This window comes from Populus nigra, chromosome 18 (assembly GCF_951802175.1).
Source record: "Populus nigra chromosome 18, ddPopNigr1.1, whole genome shotgun sequence".
Lineage (NCBI taxonomy): Eukaryota > Viridiplantae > Streptophyta > Magnoliopsida > Malpighiales > Salicaceae > Populus > Populus nigra.
In genome coordinates this window covers 12,327,870-12,350,317 of record NC_084869.1, presented here as the reverse complement: position 1 = coordinate 12,350,317, position 22,448 = coordinate 12,327,870, and the positions used below count along the sequence as shown (strand labels likewise).

At 33.2% G+C, this 22,448-nt stretch overlaps 3 protein-coding genes, 2 long non-coding RNA genes and 1 pseudogene across 5 annotated transcripts; 3 read left to right on the top strand and 3 right to left on the bottom strand.

Moving 5' to 3' along the window:
* Positions 1–128: 128 nt before the first annotated feature.
* LOC133677990 (probable polygalacturonase At3g15720) lies at positions 129–2,555 on the bottom strand. The gene is made up of 8 exons (XM_062100136.1): positions 2,316–2,555; positions 1,865–2,002; positions 1,626–1,778; positions 1,486–1,518; positions 1,178–1,385; positions 994–1,075; positions 770–878; positions 129–664 (listed from the first exon to the last, which is right to left on the bottom strand). The coding sequence occupies exons 1-8, from the start codon at positions 2,454–2,456 to the stop codon at positions 326–328; spliced, it is 1,203 nt and encodes a 400-aa protein (XP_061956120.1). The 5' UTR covers positions 2,457–2,555; the 3' UTR covers positions 129–325.
* A 4,821-nt stretch (positions 2,556–7,376) lies between these two features.
* Positions 7,377–10,037, top strand: LOC133678772 (vesicle-associated membrane protein 722-like). Its single transcript, XM_062101260.1, has 5 exons — positions 7,377–7,781; positions 8,236–8,377; positions 8,477–8,597; positions 9,346–9,408; positions 9,712–10,037. Exons 1-5 carry the CDS (start codon positions 7,592–7,594, stop codon positions 9,859–9,861), a joined length of 666 nt encoding a protein of 221 aa, XP_061957244.1. The 5' UTR covers positions 7,377–7,591; the 3' UTR covers positions 9,862–10,037.
* A 1,464-nt stretch (positions 10,038–11,501) lies between these two features.
* On the bottom strand, positions 11,502–12,734 carry LOC133678371 (transcription initiation factor TFIID subunit 8-like). The gene has a single exon (XM_062100657.1). It carries the CDS (start codon positions 12,505–12,507, stop codon positions 11,710–11,712), a length of 798 nt encoding a protein of 265 aa, XP_061956641.1. The 5' UTR covers positions 12,508–12,734; the 3' UTR covers positions 11,502–11,709.
* Positions 12,735–15,868: 3,134 nt separating this feature from the next.
* Positions 15,869–17,247, top strand: LOC133678338 (probable polygalacturonase At3g15720; annotated as a pseudogene).
* A 431-nt stretch (positions 17,248–17,678) lies between these two features.
* LOC133677967 (uncharacterized) lies at positions 17,679–19,245 on the bottom strand. Its single transcript, XR_009835871.1, has 3 exons — positions 19,004–19,245; positions 18,478–18,928; positions 17,679–17,983 (listed from the first exon to the last, which is right to left on the bottom strand). It is a non-coding gene; the product is annotated as an uncharacterized LOC133677967 (long non-coding RNA).
* Positions 19,246–20,948: 1,703 nt separating this feature from the next.
* LOC133678099 (uncharacterized) lies at positions 20,949–21,720 on the top strand. The gene is made up of 2 exons (XR_009835899.1): positions 20,949–21,191; positions 21,508–21,720. It is a non-coding gene; the product is annotated as an uncharacterized LOC133678099 (long non-coding RNA).
* The last annotated feature ends 728 nt before the right edge of the window (positions 21,721–22,448 follow it).

Genomic DNA, 22,448 nt, shown 5'->3' with positions numbered 1-22,448 from the left:
CTGCTTATCAATGCCTGTAAACTGACAAGCTTGTAAACTCCAGAAGATTCTTGCACTGAATGTATCAATGCAAGTTCATGACAAATAAGATGGACAGAAATTAAAGGGGAGGAAAAAAACCTTGCCCATAAACCTTAAGAGTGTGACTGAAATTACTTCATAAACTCTACACTGCCAATAGTCTCTTTGGATAACATCCCATAGAAGACTTTGCTGCCAATTGCTGCATTATTCTATACCACCTATCTTTGAGAGCTGGGGACATTGAGTGAAATAATATTATAGTTTCCAAATTACAACTGCAGCTGCACTGAAAAGGCTATAGTCAACTTGATAGGCAGGGCACAGTTGGAGAGGCAGAGATGGCAGTTCCCTTGGCATTATTGCAAGAGGCGCGTATTTGTTTTCCAGGATTGGAGGAGGTAATCTTAACGTTGTCCATTACAATGTTGGTGCAAGCCGCTTTGCCAGCACAATTCAAAGCGATTGCTACCTCATCAGCTGAAGATCCACGCACATTGCGGTATGTAACATCACTGATTTTTATTCCTGAGCCACCCCTGTTTCCATTAGGATTGTACTGTTGGTCAATAATAATAGGGTTTTCGGAATTTACAAATGTGATATCCTCAAATGTGATCTTCCTGACATATCCTGATCCGGTCTAGAGAGCAAAAAAAAAAACATTTTTTGTTTAGGGTTTAACATGAAATGACATAATTGTAATAACATGAAATGACATAAAAGTTTTGGTTCTTTCCATGGTTACCTCCCATGTCTTGATTCGTACACCATTCTGAGTTCCTTTGAAGGCACAGCTTTTAACATGGACATCTTCTACTGTTTCATAGGCTCCATCCTTTCCTAGACTTCCAATACTGCACAGAGAGTTAAGAATCAAAAACCATAAATCAAGAACTTTAGAATGTTTGAAGAAATTAAACACAACCCAACAAAACATTAGTGGTGAACTGTTCAAGTTTGCTGACAAACCTTATACCATGGCCTGGCCCGCATTTGACACCAGTAACATTAATGGAAGTGGAAAAACCATTGATGGCAATACAGTCATCACCTAATTGAACAGAACCATATGTGCATATATAAGCAAACTAATTGATAATCAATGAAGATCCAGCAGCATAAGGATAGGGAAAATCTTAGAAAGTTCAATCACCGGTTCCTATAAAAGAGTCGTGGATGTTGACATGGTTTGACTCAGAGATATCAATCCCATCAGTATTTGGGCTCTCATCTGGTGCAAGGATTTGAAGATTGGAGACTTCGACATCATCACATGCATTTATGCATATGTGACCTTTTTGGCTGTTGACATGGTGCAAGTTACTTAGTCGGAGACCATTGCATTTGTTGAAATGGAGAGCCTACATCCGCAACATTCATCACTTGCACAATCAGAAAATAATAAAAGGATTCACTGTATGTTTCAAGGATAATGAAGACTAATCGATCAATAAATCTCACCTGACGACGTTTCGAGCAGGCACTATCATTATCCTGAAGAGAATTGTTTTGGTTAACATTCATATTAAAATGAGTGACAGTTCAAGAAAGATAGCTTGGAAGGAATTAGCTAAACTTTATTGATCAAAAGGTAGACATACATTGCAAGCTTTCCACCAAGCTTCTCCTCGTCCATCAAATCTTCCCCCTCCATCAACAATGAGACCAACAACGGCTGTGAATCCAATCCATTTTTGATAATCATCATCATCCCATGAATCAAAGCTGTTTGGTGCAACGATTGTACCTTCGATCTACAATCAGAAAAACAATGCTAGATTTTTTCACTGACCCAGTTTGTCAATGATTAAATAAAACAAAATATTTGATGAAAACGTACCAAAACATGAGGGTTCTTGGACATGCAAGGGCCACTGAACGAGACCGACTTCAACAAGAACGTCTTCCCTGCTGGTACTTCAAGGGTTGGCATTTCTTCACTTGCTTGACAGAAATCCCCCCATGCTTTTTGGAAAGCCTTTCAAGTACATTTTCAATGCATAAATATCTAGTTTTCTCCACATACATTCAGGTTATCAAGCTTAAAGAAAAATAACAAAAGTACAAACACATTTACGTAGAACTCGAAAGAGTAAGTCCAACAATCAAGAAGGTTTGCTCCCACTTTCGATTTTTTAAGTCCAAATCTTGAAGCTAACATTCAAAAGAAATTATTTACTAAAATACACTGAATCGCTTAGATTTACTTGAAAGATACCTCGCAAGTAAAACAAAATTCCCATAGACAAGAGCACATTAAACCTACTAAAAAAATAAAGCAGGACATGTACCGGTGTAGCATCGATTTTGCCATTTCCATCAGCACCATAGTCGAGCACATTAAACCTCCTTCCAGTAGCCTCGGATATTAGACGGCATGAGCAATAGGAAGCCATCCACAAGAAGAACAACACGGTAACTAGGCACTTCATATTATCCCAGAAAAAAAAAATTATATATTTCTATGAAGCACAAAAGGGTATCAAAAAGAAAAGAGGTAAAGGAAACTTCAATTTTATGAAATGATTATAGTATTGGAGGGAGGGAGGGAGGGAGGGAGATATAAATAGGATCGATCAGCATTGCCACTAATGGTAGGAGCTATGTATGATATTAATGGGGATAATTAAAAAAGATTTGTCTTGAATGTTTCCTTTTTACCAAACGTAAAATATTTTTAGTTTCGAGCTAGTATGTTCTCTAAATTCCCATGATTCACTCTTCGCCTGAATTTAAGACAATGATTATGCCATGAAAATGTCAATTAGCAATATCAACGTTTTCAGTATAATTTGATTGAGATTAGTTTACGGATAAAAAAAATAAGCATACCATATATGTATGTGGAATCATCCTAGAATTTAGAGAGCTATTTTAATTTTATGATTTTTTTTTATAAACTATTTGGATTTTTAATGTTACCCTTGGATTTTGACGGGAAAAACTTAGTGTTATTAACTGGTGCTACTCAATTTAGTGACCTGTTAATTTAATTCATTTTAACTTTTATATTAAATTAAATAAAAGTTAATCCAATCAAATTTGATCAAATTAATAAGTTCACTTGTAACCTAACAAAATTTATAAGAGATAATCATCTAATAGGTGATTTAATTGTAAGAATTTGGGATTAAAAAGTTTGCTCCTACTGTAGTCTCAAGTTCGAACCCTATGGTTGCTAATATGATGGTTACTAGAAACTTATATGCTCATTAACTTCAGAGCCCATGAGATTAGTCGAGGTATGCGCAAGTTAGCTCAAACACTCTTATTAATAAAAATATATATATATATATATATAAGAGGCCTTGTATGAGTTTTTTTTAAAAAAAAATAAATACAATGTTATTTTAATTTTTTTTAAAATGAAATAATATTTTTTTTATTGATTTAGATTAATTTTGGTCTTGTACTTTTTACCCTAGTGGCGCTATGGAAAAAGAATTTATTTATTTATTTTTAAAAATGACGCGCATCTAAATCTTTGTTTCTTCTAAGTAAGGTACTAATCGGTGCTTTTTGGATTTTGCTGCATAAAACTTTTACTTTTTTTTATAATAATAAAACATTAAAACTCCACCCAAGATAGAGATAGACTAGCTTCTTTTCCTCCTTTTGAGGTCAAAAGAGAGGTTTGCTTGTTTGATTTTTTTTTTCCTCCAATTGATAGCTAATATTTCCTCATCAATTATTTGATAATCATGGTGATCAGCTAGATGTGTTTCATGAACTATGTCTTTGCGGAAGAAATTATAAAATAGAAGTGAAAATGATTAAATTTGGTTAATATAAACATGAATGATAATCATCTTCATTAATTACCACTAATAAAATTTATCCTAATCTATGTACGTAGTGTTTGTTTTTACCAGAGATTACAATTCCATAAACTTCAAACTACAAAAACCTAAAATTTAAGGTGAAACTCATCGTGTTGTTATTATTGTTGTTGTTGTTGTTGTTGTTGTATATTAAAAGACCTTGGTATATTACTGAAACAATGAATAGTGAATACCAAGGCTTTTTTTATTTTGATTCTTAAGATTTTTTAGAGTTTTTTAATTTTTTAATTTAATTTTTAAAAAAATAAATTTCATTCTTTAATTTAGTGGGAATTAAATTTCATAATTTATTTTAATTTACTTTTAATGAAGTTATCTTGACTTATAATTCAGGTAATGAGTTTTTGTTAGTAATTTATGTTGACTCAAGTTATTTTTTTAATTATTTTTATATAAAACTTCATAATTGTTATTTGATTTTTTTATATAGGGTTATCATGATCTCATAACTCGAGTCACGAGTTTTGTAAGTTAGTTAAGTTGACTTGGGTTTTTTTTTGTTTTTTTCTAATTGAATATTTTTTTTAAAATTTTTTTTAACATTAGATTGATTGAGAATTGGACTTTATAATTTTTTTAAACTTAATCTCCTGACTTAGATTTGATATGTTAACCTGGGTTGATATATATCATTTTTTTGTCTCTTTTTTTTTCAATTCAATCCAAGGCCTTTTAGTATATGCTAATAATTTATTCTGATTTGTATTCTATGATATTATTCCAATCTTATAATTAATTCATGCATTTAGTTGGTTGACTCATATGGTTTTTGTATCCTTTTTTCAATTAATTTTTTTAATTTCAAACATTATGTTAATTGATAATTAAGTTTGATAAAGTTTTTTAATTGCTTTCTATAGGGCTATCAGAGTCTGATCATGACTTGAATAATAATTTTAGTAGGTTAACCTGAGTTGATTTGAATCGATCTAATATATTATCATTTTAATATTTTAAAAAGATGATGTCTTGATTTTTCTAGTCAAATTATATTTTTATCGATCGTCCAGATTGTTTTTTAACCTTATAAGTCGATCATATTACATCAAGTCAATCCTTATATAGTTTAATTATTTTTTTATTAAAAAAACATATTAGCAATACCTAAATATTTTCTTACATTAAAAAAAATTAATCTTACCCACAATCGAGTACATGCAATGATATAGCTTAATCTACACACTTGTGATGCTATAGTATGCACTTTACTGTTAAATTATTGAGCTATGTAAATCCTATGTAATTTTTTTATAGAATTAATTTATAAAAAAAATATCAACCATTGAATGAATATATATTCGATGTATTAAATAAGTGAATTTAAAAAATAAATATTATGTAAAATTAGCATTGATAGGATTTAATTTACTTTAACCACACAATTCTAAAAGGTGTACAATTATATAATCTATCAAATAAAATAAAATAAAAGTGGGGTAGATAAAACCATTTAAGCTTGTGATGTGTGACCTAAAATAAGGAAGGTGATATGATCGTGCATGAGAGCGAGGTGCAAACCAAAACAGAGAAAAGGAAGATGGTCGGTTCTCGATTCTTTTTTCTTCTTATTTTTCAATCACTAATTAATATCATTTTTTATAGATAATTATTTTCACACAATATATATGAAATAAATGAAAACTAGCTCTTGGATTATTATTATTATTATTATTTCAATTAAATTGTATTTTAGGACAAGCTAATTTGGACCTCTCAAGGGTAATTTGCCTTTTCTATTCATATCAAACACAATTTTTTTTATATCAAAATTCTAAAATTAACAAAAAAACATTTACAAAAATTCCTTAAAGTACTAGTGATTTAAAATTAAAAAACTTTCTTACAAACTGACCCTAATATAAACAAAAATTACCAAGAGCTTATAATTACTTGTAAATGAGAAAATAAATAAAAAAATAAGAAATATTAATTTTATATAAAAAATTAAAAGTTTAAAAACACAATTTCAAGTTCCAAACTGCAATCTTATCGCAGCAGGCAACAGCTAATGACACCCTTTCTGTTCTGATCGTCTGTTAATTCATCGTCATTTCGACGTGGCTGTTGGGGCAAAATGAAGGCAGACCAATAATAATAAATTAAAGTGAATTTTCTATAGTTTATAATCTCGAGGGAGCACATTTCTTGTACGAGATTTTGGAGTTAACTACAATTTTTTTATGCTAAAAAACGATAGAGATTGTCTGTATCCATAACACAACCTAATCCCATGAGCCTTCTTCTTATCACTGGATCCACACTTGCATCGCTGAGATTAAATACACCGTTTGTTTTTATATTTTAAAAATATTGATTTTTTATATTTTTTATTTCAAATTAGTTGTTTTAATATTTTTATATTGTTTTAATACGTTAAAGTTAAAAATAATTTTTTTAAAATAATATTATTTCGATGAATTTTTTTTTAAAAAAATACTTTCCTCTCCAACATGTTTATAAATTAGTTCAAGATTATCTTTAATTAATAGGGGAAAAAAACTGTATAAGGTGAGACATTTTCAATTCTTTTTTTTTTAAGTTTAACGTGGGTGTTCGGGCCAGCTTGCGCGCACCTCGACTAATCCCACGGGCCCTGAAGTTAACAACCATGTAAGCCTCCAGTGGCTATCATCTGAGCAACCACAACCACATGGCTCGAACATGAGACCATAGAGAGAGCAAACCTCTTGATTCCAAGCTTTTACCACTGGACCACCACCTAGATAGTTAAACATTTTCAATTCTTGATTGCACGAGGTTTGTAGAAATGTTTGCGTAATTATTTGGTGTTTATAGTTGCATTGAAGTTAATAACCCTCAAACAAAGGGATCGTCTGTATTTAATCTTCAAAGAACATATTAAAATGCATTTTGTTTTATGGTGAAGTAGTGTATATTTTTCTTGGATTTTCTTAGGCCAAAATTAAGTATATTTTTATCATTTGATTAGGTAGTGTTTGGAATGTGACTGGCCATATATTTGCTAAAATTATGATTTATTTTGTTTAAAAATATTATTGTTTAATGTTTTTATATCATTTAAATACCCTAATATAAAAAATGAGTTAAAAAAATAATATTTGATGTATTTTTAAATAAAAAATATTTTAAAAAATAATTAGTATCATAATATCTAACACTAAGTAAACTATAGATTACAATTACAAACCCACACATAATTATATTTAATTTATATGTATTTTTGGACCGCATCTCAATAAAAACATATCTTAATTATATTTTATTTTTTCTATAATTTTATTCAAATCTGTAAATGAAAATATTTTTATTTAATAACATTTATCTATTCAAATTAAATTTGAAAAATACCCATCAAATTTTAAGTATAATTATCATCCCTAATTAGAACAATCCATGAGATTAAAATACATGGTTTTTTTGTGGTCTCATGTAAGTAAAAAATGAGAACAATCTCTTACAATAGTTTCTCTTACTTTTCCTTCAAATTCAAACCTTTGAATAATCAATTACTTAATTTTATCACACAAAAACCCATCATTAAATTAAACCATACTTTTCCTTTTCTTTACTCTTTCCTCTCTCTCCTCACCCTTTCCCCTTCCCAAAACACATCTCATTAAACCCTCTTCTCTTTCTCCCCCCCTCGAACCAACAAAGAAACAGACTAGAACAAGGAGAGAGATACCAACAATCTCTCTCAGATCTCTTTTTTTTGGAAAACCCCCAATTTTGAATTTTTAAAAATGAACCAGAAATCACTGATTTACGCGTTTGTTTCACGAGGAACTGTGATTCTTGCTGAGTACACTGAATTCAGCGGGAATTTCAATTCCATAGCGTTTCAATGTCTCCAGAAACTTCCTGCTACTAACAACAAGTTTACTTACAACTGCGATGGTCATACTTTCAATTACCTCGCCGACAATGGGTTTAGTAAGTGTTTTTGGCTTCTTGTTTTTGCTTAGTTTTTTAGGTTTTTAATGAATTTTGTGCTGTGGGTTTTCTGTTTTGTTAACTGGGCTATCGTTGTTTTTTGCTAAGAAAGAGTTAGCAAATGGATTTGTTTAGTTTTCTGTAGATTTTGGTAAGGGAGGTGTTGTCGATGAGACATGAATTGGATCTGTTTAATTCTGTTGAAATTGTTTTTGGATTGCCTGAGAGAGTTTGTTTGTTCGGGTTTCAAAAACTGTTACGTTAATGGAAAACCTAAGAATTGTAGTGCTCTTAAATAACCTATGAAAGTAGTTTAAGGATTCTGAGTGACTTTGAGTTTTAAGTGAGGTGCATTGCCTAACTGGGTTTCTGTTATATTGATGTTTTTGTGTTTGTGGTTTAGTGCTGGATGCTTTGATGTTGAATATTGACTTGAGTGTTTTTGATGTTGCAGCATATTGTGTTGTTGCGGATGAATCGGCTGGAAGACAAGTGCCTATGGCTTTTCTGGAGCGTGTCAAGGATGATTTCGTGTCAAAGTATGGCGGTGGGAAGGCTGCCACAGCCCAGGCCAGTGGTCTTAACAAGGAATTTGGGTGGGTATTATGGATGTGTTAAGACCGTTGAGAGACGAGCATGGAAATTTGTTTTGTTAATGTAGTTGATAATTGATGTGAACTGTTAACTTGTTGCAGGCCAAAATTGAAGGAACATATGAAGTATTGTGCTGATCATCCTGAAGAGATAAGCAAGCTTGCGAAAGTGAAAGCTCAGGTTTCAGAAGTTAAAGGTGTCATGATGGAGAACATTGAGAAGGTAAGTGGCCTTATGCTTGCCTGAATCCTAATTTACATTTTTCAAGTTATTTTTTCTTGTAATACTTGACTGAAAAGCAGACATAAGTTTTCCTGTTGAATCAGAAGGCTAGAATGTTAAAATGTTTAAAAGTTCATGTGTGCATCTGTGCAAGTTTACTTGTTTATGGGTGCACCCGTAGGTGTGTGTTCCATCACTGAATGTAAGTGTAGTTCATGTTTATGACAAGTTTATTATTTTCAAATTATTTTTCTTGTAATACTTTGGTCTGTAGCAGGAATGAATAATACCGTTGAATCATTTGGTTTTACCAAAATGTTCATAAGATACCATATATGTCACATGTGTAGATTGTTCATGTGTACTTGCCATGTGCCTTTTGAACATGTGGACGTGTGTTAAGGAGCATTAGTGCATAGAGGTTATGTTTAAGCAGGATGGCATTCCTGTTCTTTGGTTCACAAGTAGCTTTTATCACTGGATTGAGTTTTCAGCACCAGTTTATTAGTATGCTCCCCCCCTCCCAATTGCTGGACCTGTAAGGTCATTATGCTCATTGGTGGGACTGTAGGGGATACCATTGTCTCTTTATTTCTATATGTTAACTATGTTCGGAGGTTATGAAATTTGGGCATCCCTATTTCGAATTAATGTGTTCTCTTCATTGACTGATTGAGGTGAACTTGGTTCCTGTAAGACATGTTTTCAAGGTTTGAACAAAAGAGATCCGTTTTCTTTATTGATGTAGGTTCTGGATAGGGGAGAGAAAATAGAACTTCTTGTGGACAAGACCGAGAACCTTCATTCACAGGTAAGTGATTTTCTCTCTCATTTCTGGCATTTTTAAGGAACAGTAGGCTATTTAAGAAAGTTTCGATACTCCTATGCTTAATGTTTTGGAAGGATGTAGGGTTTGCTTGAAGGAGATTCTATAATCATTTAAATGAAAATTTTGCGTCATTGATTGTTCTACCTGTTTCATGACAATCACATGATATTATAGCAACATCGTCTTAACATGCTTTTTGACAAATGATTTAGATGCTTTCCTAATCTTCATTGTCATAATGATACTAATTTCCCTTTTATTGCGTGTGGGAATTGGTAATTATAGGCACAAGACTTTCGCAGTCAAGGGACACAAATCCGAAGAAAAATGTGGCTGCAGAACATGAAGGTTAAGCTGATTGTATTGGGAATACTGATTGCCTTGATCCTCATCATAGTCCTCTCTGTTTGCAAAGGCTTTAATTGTGGAAAATGAGAGCTGGCTATTCTTTGAAGGCTTGATAATACTGTTTCTAGAGCTTTTGCGAGTTGCAAAAGCAGATACTGAATATATTGTTATGACCATGTGTGTAGCAGCAACTAGAGATTTCTTTGATATATCGTCCAAGAACTTATTTTTGAATGTGAATGAAACCCTATATGTTATTGTCATATCATTTCAACCTTTCGTGATAGATAAAAAGTTGGATTACCTCCAAGTGGGGTCCCAAATGATGGGTTTTCTTGTTGCCACCCTTTCTGGCTAATATATTCATTTGCTTGCATACAAACTTGTTAGCTGAGCAAAATCTATGCTCATATTAGAATTTCCTTTACATTTGTTCCAATTCTTTCATTTACAGAATTAAATTAATTAAAAGAAACTAAAAGGGGTAGAATTTTTACTGTATCAAATTGATTGTTGCTAGACCATTGTCCTATGCGCTTGAGGGTCTGGCTTAGTGGTTAACCGTGTGACTTGTTCTGTCCCCGTTCCAAGTTCGATCCTCTATGTGCACGCCTGTTACCCCCGCGGTGCCTTACCTGCTCACTGGACTTGCAGGATGCTCAGTGGGTCGTGGGGAATAGTCGTTGTGCGTGCAAGTTGGCTCGGACACCTCATGATAATAATAAAAAAAAATAAAAAATAAAAAACAGTTAAATACTATTCTGCTTATCAATAAAACACAATTGGTCCTGGCAGCGTGGATGTAATAGATTTGCTTGCACAGTAAAATAACTGATGTAATTTTTTTGGCGGAAAATAATGCATATGGGGGCAGTGGTTTTCTTACTTTTCCATTATAGATGGAACAATGAAATAACTACAATGATCATAAATTTAGATTATTATCATCTTGGGTCAAGGTTTTTTTTTTAATCTTTTCACTATTTTATTTTTCTATTAGGGGTAATTTAATAATTTAGTATATGTAAAATATTATTTAATTATAAAAAGTGGGTTGCATGTAAAAATCATATGGGCACACGTGGATGCTCTCGTACTATTAAGGGGTGCGTACAATGTTGATCGACAACCAAACTCCATTTCCAAACGATATTTTTATCCTTTAGATGTTGCCTCCATTTCTAAGTGGCATATATGGCAAAAATATATCAAGTTTTACGTTGATGATTTTTTTTTTTTCTTCTTAGTTTTTGAGTTTTTCTTGTATGCTTTACTCTTAATTTTTTTTTTCAGATTTGTACGTGTTTTTTTTATTATTATTGATTTTATTTTAAATAATTCATAAAATTAAATTTTTTTTCAATTTTATTCCTTTTAATTTTTCTCACCTTTAAGATTTAGTACTCATTCTTTTAATTAATTTTATTTTTATTTTTAATTAGTCTTTTAATTTGATTATGTTTATAATTGAATTATTTTTCAATTATATCTTTCAAAACTTTATTTTATATTATATTTAATCTTTATTTTTTTTAATTACTATTTATTTTGTCTTTTTTTTTAAGTTTTATTTTATTTTATTCCTCAATATCTTAATCTTAATCTAGGATGTTTCCAGATTTTGATAGAAGATGTTTGCTTCGTAATTACGGGTGTGGCTTGAAATCTTGAAACCTCAACAACACCCCTCTTTGTCTGCGAGATGAGGAATGAATTCAATCAGAACCTTGTAAAACAGATTGTTTTCCACTATAAAATCATAAACAACAAAATTCAAGCACAAGCAGAGAGTCTAGAAATTAAGTATAGTGGCAGCAACTCTGTTATATATCAAGAAGAATACATGGCTTTATCTCAACATGCCTGGTAGGTTTGATGGTTGCAGTAACTGTTCATCATTTTTTTTTCCATCACTTTTGCAAGAGGGAACAGGGTTCAAATTCTGCCATCCACAGATGGCAAAAGAGAAATCAAAACCCCTCCTTTTTGTTCCCCTCCCCCTTCCCCAATCCTAAACCTCACCCTCCCTCTCTCCACTGCCAAATCGCCGCCGCCGCTTCTCCTCTCGTTCTCCCAAGAAATCCCCTGGAATTCATCTCCACTCCCAATTCCACCACCCACCAAATCAGACTTCTCCCACAAGACCAGCTCCCCTTTTCTCTTCTTTTCACACCTGTCCCCACATTTGTTATAACTACTCTCATCAGGACACCTTGGCAACCACCTAGGAATATGCAAACCCCTGAAACCCAATTCATTCAATTCCAAAGGAATCGAATTCCTCCTCAAAGAAATCGATTTCCCTCTTGGAATAGGCTTGGCGAAAGGGATTTCATCACTGAACTCAACAAAAGAATTAATATTCTTTAACACACTCGACCTCAAAAGACTCATGCCACTACCATTACAATGCAGTGTGGACCCTCCTGTGAAACCTTGTACAGAAGACATGTCATGTAATGAGTTGATGATGTCAAAGATGTTTGATTGAGTACGGTTAGACGCATTGGAATATAATACAGCTGTTTTGGCTAGTGTTTGGAGGCAAAGGGTGGCTACGTGGGTTAGGGTTTCAAGAGCTGAGAGTTGTGTGGTCTTAAACCCTACCGACTGGCAGATTTGTGAGACTGCTGTTTTTGTTATTTTGAAGGCATAATCTGATGGGTTTTCTGCTGCTGCTGCTGGTTTTTGGAAGTGGGTTTTGATGGTTTTTTTGTGGGGTTTTGGTTTCATGGTGATTGGATGGATGGTGTCATGGAGGACGAGGAGGAGTAGAGTCTCTGCCAAGGTGACTCAATGATCTGCAACCCATCAAGGCACCATTTTCACCACAATCATCATTTTTTTTTTCTTTTGGATTCATCCATCTGTTTTGGTGGGCCAATTTATCATGAAAATGGCCCTTTCCAATTGGTGTGTATATATTAGCTTCATCTAAATGTTTTTGGCCCATGAGTGGCCATGGCTCCTCCAGTCCGACGGCTCTATCTCCCTTTTAACCGTTTTAATCAATTCCCCCGGGAATCAAGAATGGTGACGGTGCAGAAGTTTTTTTAAATAATAATAATAATAATTTTTTAACCATCTGATATTCTCCCGGCTCTGACCTCACCTCTCATTCTCATACATAATGAGATATTAACCGTCATGGAGAGAAAAAACTTCATGCAATAACCACGGGGAGGGGGATCAAGAATGTGGTGGCGGCGGTAAAAACCTTTTTTTAAATAATAATAATAATAATTTTCAATTATCTGATATTCTTCGAGCTCTTAACTACATCTCTCAATCTCGTACATTATGAGATATTGATCGTCATTAAAAAAAAAACCTTCATGCAATACTTACGTTCCATGAAAAATGGTTCATATACAATGAATTATAACAATTGTGGTTTTTTTCACCATGATCATAGGCACAAGAAATATCATGTCCGAAAAAAAGTGATAGATAAAATAATTACCACATGATATCTTGAATAACAATTTGTTAAGAAAGAAAAATAACTAGAAAAAAAAGGAAAAACATGCTTGCACATTCCATGATAAGCTATTTGAGATTAGATAATTTTTGGATTATTTTTATTTTTTTTGAATTTTTCAATAAAGTAGTAGTTTTTCTTCACGAAGATCTTCATGATGAAATTTCCATATCTATATTAAATTCTTCATAAAGAAATCTCAACATCTACATTGGATTCTCCACATTTTAATGAAAAATATCTACAATAAAATCGTCATGTCTCTATAAAGACGTGAATTACTCCATGAAAAATCTTTATTAGAATTTTTTTTTAATACATCTCCTTACATAATATTTTTTTATGATCACCAAGCATTTTCCATTTTATAGATAAACATGTTCTTTACCATACCTTGATAAGATCTCCTCTCTCTTGTAGTTAACAATAAATTAAGAGAAGAATTCTTATGCATGCATGCAAATGCATTCACAAAGTTAACATCACCAATATGAAACAAGTTTTTCTTTCCTATTACATATGATATGCTAGATAAGTTTTTCAAACTTATTATTTAAAAGACTTGGGCAAGCAAATGATGAAGCCACAATATTATTTTAAAAACAAATTTTTAGCTGTTTGAGTAGTCTAGAAGACTAGAGTTTTTAGCCTTACACTTGATACTAACCTATCCTATCTAATCCTGACCTAACAAACCCTTTTATGCATTTTTTTTTGGTTTTCATATGTTGCGCATAAACTTTTCATGCATCACCAATAATTATACCAATAGTGCACATAACATAACAACCATAACTTGACACAATAAGTAACAACCACCGTGGCTAGTTAATGATAACATACCAATTTCTCCATTAATGATATATATGATCTTTTTTTTTTTCATGAAGAAATTCCAAAACTTGAGTGTATAAATACATTCAATCACAAGGCAAAAAGAAAAATCCCATAAAGAGAGATAGCCATAGAAAGTCAAGGCAAAAGCCAACCATACAAGGGTACTTCTAGCTATACAAAAGCTAACCATGCCATTCTAGGCCATAAAAGCCAATCAACCATAGCATATAGTCCATAGACTCTTTCCCTCCACACATATATTTCTCTTGCATTTCTTTTTACAAACACCATACTCTTTTTACACTTGCTCACTTAAGCATCAAAGAGATAACCATAGAAATTAGACCATAAGCCAACTATGCAAAGGTGTTTATAGTCATACAAATGCCAACCATGTCATTCAAGGCCATAAAAGCCAACCATGTCATTTTAGATCATAAAAAACCATTTATAAAAGTTAGCCTAAAGCTAACCATGACATAGGCTATAAACTCTTTCTTTTCATACATATATTTATCTTACATTTCTTTTCATACACACCACACTCGTCTTCTACTTGCTGACATAAATATTAAATAGTTTTGTGTTTTAACAAGGAATTTGTTTTATGGAAAAGTTCTTGAACTCACGGTCAGGCCTAGGACACATCCATAGAAAACAATCAAGGATACATCTATGAAAAACCTAATTTTTTCTAAATTTTTTCCTCACTTCATTAAAGGGTAATTTATAATTGTGTCTCACCATTCTGATTGATAAAGCTTGATGATTGATTTGCATCTTAGCTTCGAAGAGTACTATTTGTTTAGTTTTATTAATTCCCTTTATATTTTCAACCTCTTTTCCTTTAATTATTGCATTTGCATGTAGTTCACTACTAGAAATTTGACAACTACAAATGAAAACACTAGTATAATTTTTTCATCGGTAGATTGCAATGAATTTTATTAACGGGCTTCTCCATCACCATATCTTTTGGTAAGCACCGAAGAAAATATTTCATCGGTATATACCGAGAGAATTGTAGTGAGAAAAGAAAGAATAAAAAAAACTAGAAAAGTACAATGACATGTAACTTTTACCAATGGAATTAACCTGGCGGTAAAGTTCATTTGTAGATATATGACAGATATAATCCCTAGATATGTATCGACAAAATTATGGATGATATTACAGTGGGATTCAAAAAAATAAATTATATGGTGACATGATATTTTTTACTGATAGAATGACCGACAAAATAATTCCATCGATAAATCCATTGATAATATTTAATTTATGATCTGACGACCCCCCCTTTCTATCTTGCTCCTTGTGTATTTTTTTTTGCAACAAATAATAGTAACAACCACCCCCTCCTCCCCTCAATTTCAATACAACTCAAACTCCCACAACAAATTCGGCTACCATAACATTCATATTTTGATTTAAATTTTATTAAGAATTCTCCATCTTAAGTAAGCAAATTTACCCTTTTTTATTTGAACATAATTTTAAAATGTTAATTTTTTTCGCATATTTTTTTTGTATATATTTTTTGTGTAAGTGTTTACTTCTTTTAAAGTTTTTTTTATATAAATTTGTTGTATGAATTTATTATTTGTACATGTTATAGTTTGTTTTAGAATTTATATAATTGTATTTATTTGTAAATTGATGAAATTTAAGTTGAATTTTTAACTTAGATGTTATATGATGAAATAAATAATGGTTTATTTAGCTGGTTTATTTTATTTCCTTGTTAATTTTATTCCTGAATTAAAATTTTTGATAAATAATGTGGTCTACTATGGTGCTGATGGAAATGGCAAAATTGATGCTACATCAGGACATGTCCTGCTTTATTGTTTCAGTAGGTTTATGTGCTCTTTTATATGGGAATTTTGTTTTACTTACGAAGCATCTTTTAAGTAAATCTATGCGATTCAGTGTATTTTAGTAAATAATTTCTTTTGAATGTTAACTTCAAGATTTGAAACTTAAAAAATAGAAAGTGGGAGCAAACCTTCCTGATTGTTAGACTTACTAGCTCTTTAGAGTTCTACGTAAATGTGTTTGTACTTTTGTTATTTTCTTTAAGCTTGATTATAACCTGTATGTGGAGAAAATTAGATATTTATGAATTGAAAATGTACTTGAAAGGCTTTCCAAAAAGCATGGGGACATTTCTGTCAAGCAAGTGAAGAAATGCCGACCCTTGAAGTACCAGCAGGGAATACGTTTTCATCAAACGTTTCTTGTATTCAATCATTTACAAAGGGGGTCACTGAAAAAACCTAGCATTGTTTTTCTGATTGTAGATCGAAGGTACAATTGGTGCACCAAACAGCTTTGATTGATGGGATGGTGATTATGAAAAATGGATTGGATTCGCAGCCTCTGTTGGTCTCATTGTTGATGGATAGGGAAGAATTGATGGACGAGGAGAAGCTTGGTCGAATTAAAGCTCGCAATGTTTGTCTACCTATTGATCAATGGAGTTAAGTCCTTCTAAGTTATCTTTCTTAGCCTGTTACTCATTTTAATATGAATGTTAAAAAAAAGAAGCAATATTTGTCTTCCTGGATAATGATAGTGTCTGCTCGAAACGTCGTCGAGTAAGATCGATTGATCGAAGAGTCTTCATCATCCTCAAAACATAAAAAGGAATCCTTTTATAATGTTCTGACTGTGTGAGTGATGAATGTTGCGGATGTAGCCTCTCCATTTCAACAAAAGCAATGGTCTCCGACTAAGTAACTTGCACCATGTCAACAGCCAAAAAGGTCACGTAAGCATAAATGCATGTGATTGACGTCGAAGTCTCCAATCTTCAAATCCTTGCACCAGATGAGAGCCCAAATACTGATGGGATTGATATCTCTGAGTCAAACCATGTCAATATCCAAGACTCTTTTGTAGGAACTGATCAATGGTTTTTCCGCTTGCATTAATGTTACTGGTGTCAAATGTGGACCAGGTCATGGTACAAGGTTTGTCAGCTAACTTGAACTCTTCGCCACTAATGTTTGATTGGGTTGTGTTTAGTTTCTTTAAGCATTCCAAAGTTCTTGATTCTTAACTCTCTGTGCAGTATTGGAAGTCTAGGAAAGGATGGAGCCTATGAAACAGTAGAAGAGGTCTCCTCGAAATCAAATACGTGCCTCTTGCAATAATGCCAAGGGAACTGCCATCTCTGCTTCCCCAACTGTGCCTTGCCTATCAAGTTCACGATAGCCTTTTCAGTGCAGCTGCAGTTGTAATTTGGAAACTATAATATTATTTCACTTAGCGTCCTCAGATCTCAAAGATAGGTGGTGTAGAATTTGTGAAGTAATTTCAGTCAAACTACTAAGGTTTACGGGAAAGGGTTTTTTTTCCCCTCTAATTTCTGTCCATCTTCTTCTTCATGAACTTGCATCGATACATTCAGTGCAAGGATCTTCTGAAGTTTACATGCATAGATAAGTAGGAGGAGGTAAAATAAAAAATTGCAGGTATTTTGGGAAAAACATGCGTTAGATACAGAATCATATAGGAACTTGATTCTTATCCAATTGAAAAGGTTAAGAAACTGTAGATAAATTGCAAATCAGAACACAATATCTCTGGTTTAAAAGGCAAATAGCAAGCAAAGGCTTGTTACCAATTATGAATTCTGGAACTCAGAAACTGCTGCTTTATGTGAGCTAAATTCTCAAACACAATTGTTGTCCTATGTAAAGCGTAGAAAAATCTTGATTATTGGTAAATAGATTGCTTGTCTTTTCGATTCAAGATATTTGCTTCACTGATTCCTCAGGCTGACAAGCTCATTGTCGAATATAAGAGTTCCCACTGTTGAACCTTCTCCATTGGCAAGACGTGTTGGATTCAAAATGGTAGTAAACAGCCTCCGCCTGTCGAATTGAACTGCTAAGAATAACAGAATATAAGCGACAATCCAGATGCGTATATGGATCTGCTAAGAAAATTAAGGCCACAACTCAGTCCACATACTGAAGCTACACAATTCTATATTAAGGATCCAGTGTTCTTTTTATCAATGGCAATGCCTTAAAGAGTATCAAATGTTCAGATATGTGTTTTTTAAATCGAAAGTCTTATGTTCGAAAGAGGTGTCAATAGAGTGATAAAAAGAGTTGATAACTCTTCCATCCACAAGAAATAGCTCAACCAAATGTTACAGGAAAGGGACAAAATGCAGCAGAGTCCTTGTGCAATGCAGGCACTAGCAATCTATTTGCTGATGCAATAGATTTTGCTAAATTCATTATTGTTTATCTTTTCATGCCAACACTTCAATCTGATCAAACCATTTGACCTTGGATTGGAAATACGGATGCATTTATATTAAGACATCCCCGATCCATTTAAACGATAAAAGAAAGGGCAAAAGGCAGTACATTTTGCTAAATGCTTAAATTATTGCTTCTGACTTTGTGCTGTGATGATGTCTTGAAATATTCAGTGTTTTCTATGCAGAAGAAGAAATTCAGGAGAGTGGAGCTCGTCGATTGTCAGTTCTAGTCAAGGACCGTGAAATATACTCTGTCAAGAGCATCTCACACACCCACTCTTTCTTTGTGTTTCCCGCAGACAAGACATCTAAACCTCTCTTCCGTAAAGCCTTTCGTGGATTTAAATAGTGAAGGGTGTTGGATCTAGAGAGTCTGCAGATTGATAAACTACCAAACTCGGTGGTCAATTTAAGGTTCTTGAGCTTGACTGGAACTCAAATGGAGCAACTTCACGAATCAAATGGAAAACTTCAGGTTAGAACCATTGGATATCAAGGAAACCAAATTTGAGGAGCTTCCTTCTGGCATTGCAAAGCTGCAGCATGCCATCATAATCCTGGACATGGAACTGATTTTAATTATGAATTTGGTACAAAGGCACCATTAGATATTTGCAAGCTAAAGAACTTACAAGTCTTGAGGGGCATGGGAACCTCATTGAACGGCTCCAGAACCTGGGCCAAATAGGGCGACTTATCGTGACAAATGCGCGGCAAGCAGATGAAAAGGACTTGTGCGTTGCCATTGACAACATGAAACTACTTCACCACTTGTTTCTGAAAGCAGCCAATGAAGAGGAGCCATTAAGGATGGATGCTCTCTCGTCACCCCCTTGCCTTGATAGGGTTTCTCGTGTTGTACCAGTTTTTATGGGGTAGGATATTGCACAAATTATTTTCCTCTTAATAAAAGCTAGCACGTCAGTATATATGATGATAAATGGGGCAGTCAGGATCTCGGGGAATTGACAATTGAAGCTTTATGAATGTGAAAGTATATAACATTTCCTATGAAAAATAGTTATTGATTCCATTAACTACGACTTTTAAGGCAAAGGTTCAAGAAATCTTTCTATTTTGATTATTTTCTCATTAAAACTTTGATGATAGTTATTAGTGCTCTCATATTCTACTTGTATAATAACAAAAATTTGATTGTGTTTTTTTAATTAAAATGCTTACATTGAAGCAATAAATAAGTTTATAGCTAAGATTACAAGATTATAAAAATAAAGGATGAAGTTAGACTTTAAGCTATAGTATCATGCACAAATAAATCCACAAAACATTGGTGGAGAACTTTGCACATTATATCATTGTTTTGTGTGACAAACTTTATAATGCTTCTTATATTTTATATGTGCTTTCGGGAGTTTATGAGTATAAGTTAGTTTTTGTAAAAAACATAATATTTAAGGAGTCAAATGTGTTATTTTCTTTGATAGAGTTAAGATTCTCTCACCTGGTGATGGTTGTGTTCAGGAGCTTGTAGAGTTATGGATTTTGTCTCATACCCAGGCCTTTTTTTTTGTGGGAAGCATAAGTGAAACTTAGATGAAGATTGATGGTGACTAGATCCTTGTTTGGAACATCTTATATGAGAACGATGAGTGTGGCTCTTTTTTAGTATATCAGTGCAGATGTTACCCATTTACATGTCATTCTACCCCATATTTTTAGGGAACTAGAGTTGCCTTTGCACGCTTAGTGGTGCATGCATGGAAGCTTGTTGTTGTATAGGAGAAAGAGTGTGAAGATGTAGTTGCATAGTTACAACAATATTATTGAGCATCTGCACCCGGTGGAAGAGTTGTTTAAGACCTGAAGAAGCTGGAGTCCATGTGTATGGAGATTAACTATTCTCTCTTATCCTAGAATTTCGTCAGTCATAGAAATAATTTTTTGGTGAAAGGTGTGAAATGAAAATGAACTAGTTTTTTTGTTGAGTTTTTCATAGACAATACCATTAATAAAGTCATGAAAAAACTTTATACAAAAATTGGGCTTTCAATGAAACAACTATTTAATGTTTAAGTTAGTGAGTGTACGAGGAAAAATGAGAAAAAAAAATACAAGAATGAATTGTTCAAGAGTGAAACTTTTGAGTTTGAGAAAATTATGACCTATAACTTTTGAAGTCCTCTATTTACCTAGTGATCCAAGATATTTATAGATTTTAATCAGATCAACTTACCATAAAACATGTTGATTTGAATGACAATTAATAGGTGAAAAACTTGGTATTCACCATCGATTGTAGTGTAAATTCTTTAACTGGTGGAGAAATTCGTGATTTTTAAAGATATAATAGTTATAAATAATTATTGATTGAAAAAAAATATATCTAATTTGCATAGAATATAATATGTATTTGCACTATTTACTAGAAATATAGAGTCAAATATATAAAAGTGTATACTTATAAAGAATTTATAATTACAAAGCATACAATTTTTTTTTTATGTATGTGAGAGGGCACAACACGACGACACTGCGTTCCCATTCCTCAAAAAAATTTTAAAAAATATTTAGGTGCGTGCGTGCTGGATAGTGTGCCAAAAAAAGTGGAAGAAAAAATCTGGCCGAACCAAGCTGGGTGTAGTCATTTGAGCCAGAGCCCAAATGGCATGCGTGTTGCCATTTGGGCCACGAGGCGACCGGCAACAAGGAAGAAATTATCGTTATTTTCTTAAAGTTGTGCACCATCAATTTCCAAACACATTCTGGATTGTCTTTTGACAGGCTTTTTGATTGTACTGCATTGAGTTATGTCTTCCACAATACGATTTATAATGCCAAATTCTTCTCTTACTCACACATGTAAGCGTCTCCATTCATGCCCTTTTGATCGTTCTCATTGCAATTTAATAGAAACTAACCTTTTTTGTGAGTTATACTACTTCATGATTATTCGGATTAACTATGCTTCTGATCTTCAAAAGTGATCTGGAATGGATTGTGGCCGGTATGATTTGTTGGACTTATAGCCTGAGATGAAACTCAGCAACTGTACTTCTAAAATTTTGCTGTCAAGTTGTGAAAGCATTTTTTTTTTCTCTTTAGTTCTGAATTAATTTGGTCGATTTATGGGTTCCTTCATGTTTATCCTTGCATGCATAGTCTTGTTTTGAACCAGAACTTGCAGCAGAAGTCATCGGATGCAGTACAGACTATGTTACTCAAAATGCCAGAGCACCATTGTCGATCGCATCCGTATCATAGTCACTCTAGAAATCAATTTAAGATATGCAGTCTCAATGTTCTAGTGTAATATTTATGTGTTTCTGAGCATGCTTACCATGCTTTGTTTCTGAGCATCATGAATGGGAGCTAGTGCAGCATTGGCCTACATATTTATGTCAATCATCCATTACTGACTGGGCTCGTGCAAAACCTACCCAACATGAAGAATTGAACTCGAAACCGAGCCTCCTCTAGGCTCCCCAATTCTCACCAACTGGGGTAAGTCCAATTACTACAAGAAGCATCACAATAAGTTGACGCGATAGACAACAGCTTCTTGAAGCTAACTTGGACCACTCCCAACTTTTCTTTAATGGGCTATGGTAAATTGGTAGTTCATTGAAGAGAAATATTAGGTCAAGATTAACATGGTAAAGTAGTAATGAACTTGCAAGGTTAATTAAAAACACTTCTATACATTACAGCATCATTATTAAAAAAAAAAAACTAATATTAATGGTGATGATATTGGAGATGAATTAGTCCAGTAAAAGGGACTCTGCTGTCTGATTTGTCCTAGAAATTCACCAACATGACCAGACTAGAGCAAGAAGTTAATACTCTTAGATAAGGGGTCACCTTGACTTGTACGCAAGGCTCTGAGCACGTATTGTTTTCAATCATCAAGTTTAATGGGACACATTGTTTTCTATCTTTATATGGAACACAACTCCAGTTTTTGTGGGGACTAAGTGGCTGTGTTTCGTTCACATATTTTGGTCAAAAATTGTGAGCTTCATTCACTTTCGTTTAGACGTGTTGAACTGAGGGAAGTCTTCTTTTGCTCCACCAGAAGTCTTCAAAATCGTAGATCTAAGCTACATTGTTTTCATG